Below are 4229 nucleotides of genomic sequence, written 5' to 3' on the forward strand. Positions count from 1 at the left end.
CACAGTAAAACACCAGATCCGACCGCCGCCAGTACCGTAACAGCGATTTACCATAGTACACCACAGTAAAACACCAGATCCGACCGCCGCCAGTACCGTAACAGCGATTTACCATAGTACACCACAGTAAAACACCAGATCCGACCGCCGCCAGTACCGTAACAGCGATTTACCATAGTACACCACAGTAAAACACCAGATCCGACCGCCGCCAGTACCGTAACATCTATTTACCATAGTACACCACAGTAAAACACCAGATCCGACCGCCGCCGGTACCGTAACAGCGATTTACCATAGTACAGCACAGTAAAACACCAGATCCGACCGCCGCCGGTACCGTAACAGCGATTTACCATAGTACAGCACAGTAAAACACCAGATCCGACCGCCGCCGGTACCGTAACAGCGATTTACCATAGTACAGCACAGTAAAACACCAGATCCGACCGCCGCCGGTACCGTAACAGCGATTTACCATAGTACAGCACAGTAAAACACCAGATCCGACCGCCGCCGGTACCGTAACAGCGATTTACCATAGTACAGCACAGTAAAACACCAGATCCGACCGCCGCCGGTACCGTAACAGCGATTTACCATAGTACAGCACAGTAAAACACCAGATCCGACCGCCGCCGGTACCGTAACAGCGATTTACCATAGTACAGCACAGTAAAACACCAGATCCGACCGCCGCCGGTACCGTAACAGCGATTTACCATAGTACAGCACAGTAAAACACCAGATCCGACCGCCGCCGGTACCGTAACAGCGATTTACCATAGTACAGCACAGTAAAACACCAGATCCGACCGCCGCCGGTACCGTAACAGCGATTTACCATAGTACAGCACAGTAAAACACCAGATCCGACCGCCGCCGGTACCGTAACAGCGATTTACCATAGTACAGCACAGTAAAACACCAGATCCGACCGCCGCCGGTACCGTAACAGCGATTTACCATAGTACAGCACAGTAAAACACCAGATCCGACCGCCGCCGGTACCGTAACAGCGATTTACCATAGTACAGCACAGTAAAACACCAGATCCGACCGCCGCGGGTACCGTAACATTGATTTACCATAGTACACCACAGTAAAACACCAGATCCGACCTCCGCAGGTACCGTAACAGCGATTTACCATAGTACACCACAGTAAACACCAGATCCGACCGCCGCGGGTACTTTAACAGCGATTTACCATAGTACACCACAGTAAAACACTAGATCCGACCGCCGCGGGTACCGTAACAGCGATTTACTATAGTACACCACAGTAAAACCCCAGATCCGACCGCCGCGGGTACTGTAACAGCGATTTACCATAGTACCCCACAGTAAAACACCAGATCCGACCGCCGCGGGTACTGTAACAGCGATTTACCATAGTACCCCACAGTAAAACACCAGATCCGACCGCCGCGGGTACTGTAACAGCGATTTACCATAGTACCCCACAGTAAAACACCAGATCCGACCGCCGCGGGTACTGTAACAGCGATTTACCATAGTACCCCACAGTAAAACACCAGATCCGACCGCCGCGGGTACTGTAACAGCGATTTACCATAGTACCCCACAGTAAAACACCAGATCCGACCGCCGCGGGTACTGTAACAGCGATTTACCATAGTACCCCACAGTAAAACACCAGATCCGACCGCCGCGGGTACTGTAACAGCGATTTACCATAGTACCCCACAGTAAAACACCAGATCCGACCGCCGCGGGTACTGTAACAGCGATTTACCATAGTACCCCACAGTAAAACACCAGATCCGACCGCCGCGGGTACTGTAACAGCGATTTACCATAGTACCCCACAGTAAAACACCAGACCCGACCGCCGGCGGTACCGTAACAGCGATTTACTATAGTACACCACAGTAAAACACCAGACCCGACCGCCGGCGGTACCGTAACAGCGATTTACCATAGTACAGCACAGTAAAACACCAGACCCAACCGCCGCAGGTACTGTAACAGCGATTTACCATAGTACACCACGGTAAAACACCGGATCCGACTGCTGTTTAAATTTAAAGTTTGAGTAATTTTTTGTGTGTTTGTCATTTTTATTTATTTATTTATTTTTAATGTCTATGATTTTTATTATATTTTTATTTTGGTTTTAGTTAGTTTAGTACAGTAAGTTAAATGTTGCCATTATTTTAAATGCTGAAGCCATGGGTGGGATTCCAGGGTCAACGTTACCTGATCAGATGTTTGAATGCAGTGTAGGTGCTTTGGTTGAAGTGTGTGTGAATGCATGATGGAGCTGCTCTGTTCACAGACTCATAGCTGCTGTGTGTTTGTGTGTTCCAGGGCTGGCAGCCTCCCTTCGCCTGCGACGTTCACAGTTTCCGCTTCACTCCTCGAATCCAGCGGCTCAATGAGTTGGAGGTGAGTTCAGTGGCTCAGTCCTGTGATAGCGAAGGTCGCTGTGTTTGTTCCTCACCTCGTGTCTCCTCCCTTCAGGCCCTCACCAGAGTCAAGCTCAACTTCCTCGACCAGATCGCCAAGTTCTGGGAGCTCCAGGGCTGCAAACTGCGCTTTCCTCACGTGGAGAGAAAATTGCTGGACCTGTACCTGCTGAGCAAGGTAAAACCATGAGTGTGTGTGTCTGTGTGTGAGTGTGTCTGTGTGTGTGTCTGTGAGTGTGTCTGGGAGTGTGTGTCTGTGAGTGTGTGCGTGTCTGTGTGAGTGTGTGCGTGTCTGTGTGTCTGTGAGTGTGTCTGTGTGTGTGTCTGTGAGTGTGTCTGGGAGTGTGTGTCTGTGAGTGTGTGCGTGTCTGTGTGAGTGTGTGCGTGTCTGTGTGTCTGTGAGTGCGTGTGTGTGTGTGTGTGTCTGTGAGTGCGTGTGAGTGTCTTTGAGTGTCTGTGAGTGTCTGTGTGTGTGTGTGTCTGTGAGTGTGTGTGTGTGTGTGTGTTGTGTGCGTGTGTGGTGTGTGTGTGTCTGTTAGGGATGCGCGGTATACCGGTACTGGAAAAATATCGGTATATATTATATTTCAAACGGTTCGATATCATAATTTTGCTCAATTCGGTATTTCATACGCTGCTGTTCCGAAGTTCACCTGTTGGCGGCAGTGCTTCCCAAATTGCTGCGAAACCGGTAAACGTGACAACAGAACAAATGCGATGGATCATCAAACAGATGAAACTCCATCAACGTGCCCAAAACTAGTAAATAATGACAACAGAAGTGAAATATGGCATTGTTGCATACAAAACAGATGATAAAGGTGAACGAACTGACCTTACTGCACCTGTATGCAAGCATTGCTATAAATATGTTGCCACAGAAGGCAACACATCAAACCTTTCCAAGCATTTGTCATTTGCTCATCCTGATCTTTCGCGAATTTAGAGATCGACAGGTGAGTGCATCAGTCCTCATTCAAAAAAATCTGATTTAATTAACTTATTCACAACTGATCAACGCACATACATAAGATGTGATACAGAGTAAACACGAAAGCTCAAACTTGCGTGTATGACATGCTAGAACCAGTTTAGGTTTGGTCACAATATTTGCACTTGCATTTCAAACAATGATATTTTGAATGAAGCAAGAGTTTTGCTATATTAATTTTAGTATCAATAATATGAAGGAAATGTTTCTGCCGTGCTGCCGACCGCTAATATGAAGCGGCCGAGAGAGTGATTGGCTGAGTCTGAAAAAAGTCTGAGAGAGGAGAGAATAACGTGATTAATAAATACTGTATATGAGGATCATTCACTTTGCTAATACATCACATCTAATGTTTTACATATAATTTCTTTATTTTCTGTTTCCTGTTGTTGTTGTTTTTTTGTTACAGTTTGATACAAAGGTATTAAGATATGAATCTATTTTTATTATTATTATTTAAAAAAAATTGTTTTCAATTCACTTATCTTTTGAGGCTGGTCATTTGTCACCTATGGTATCGATTTAGTATCGATACCGAGGTATTACATTCTGGTATCGTACCGAAGCCAAAATTATGATATCGAGCCATCCCTAGTGTCTGTGAGAGTGTGTGTGTCTGTGAGTGTGTGTGCGTGTGTGTGAGAGAGAGAGAGAGAGAGAGAGAGAGTGTGTGTCTGTGAGAGTGTGTGTGTGTGTGAGAGAGAGCGTGTGTGTGTGTGAGTGTGTGTGAGAGAGAGTGTGTGTGTGTGTCTGTGTGTGTGTGTGTGTGTGTGTGTGTGTGTGTGTGTGTTTGTGTGTGTGTGTGAG

At 46.8% G+C, this 4229-nt stretch overlaps 1 protein-coding gene across 1 annotated transcript in view; it reads left to right on the forward strand.

Moving 5' to 3' along the window:
- Positions 1–4229, forward strand: part of LOC107693604 (lysine-specific demethylase 5A-like) — a 23897-nt gene that overhangs the window by 1613 nt on the left and 18055 nt on the right. The window contains exons 2-3 of the mRNA XM_016493055.1: positions 2334–2411; positions 2487–2609. Coding sequence (XP_016348541.1) covers positions 2334–2411; positions 2487–2609 — 201 coding nt within the window. The remainder of the gene's footprint in view (positions 1–2333; positions 2412–2486; positions 2610–4229) is intronic.

The sequence above is a fragment of the Sinocyclocheilus anshuiensis genome, unplaced genomic scaffold (assembly GCF_001515605.1).
Source record: "Sinocyclocheilus anshuiensis isolate Anshui unplaced genomic scaffold, SAMN03320099.WGS_v1.1 scaffold1942, whole genome shotgun sequence".
NCBI lineage: Eukaryota > Metazoa > Chordata > Actinopteri > Cypriniformes > Cyprinidae > Sinocyclocheilus > Sinocyclocheilus anshuiensis.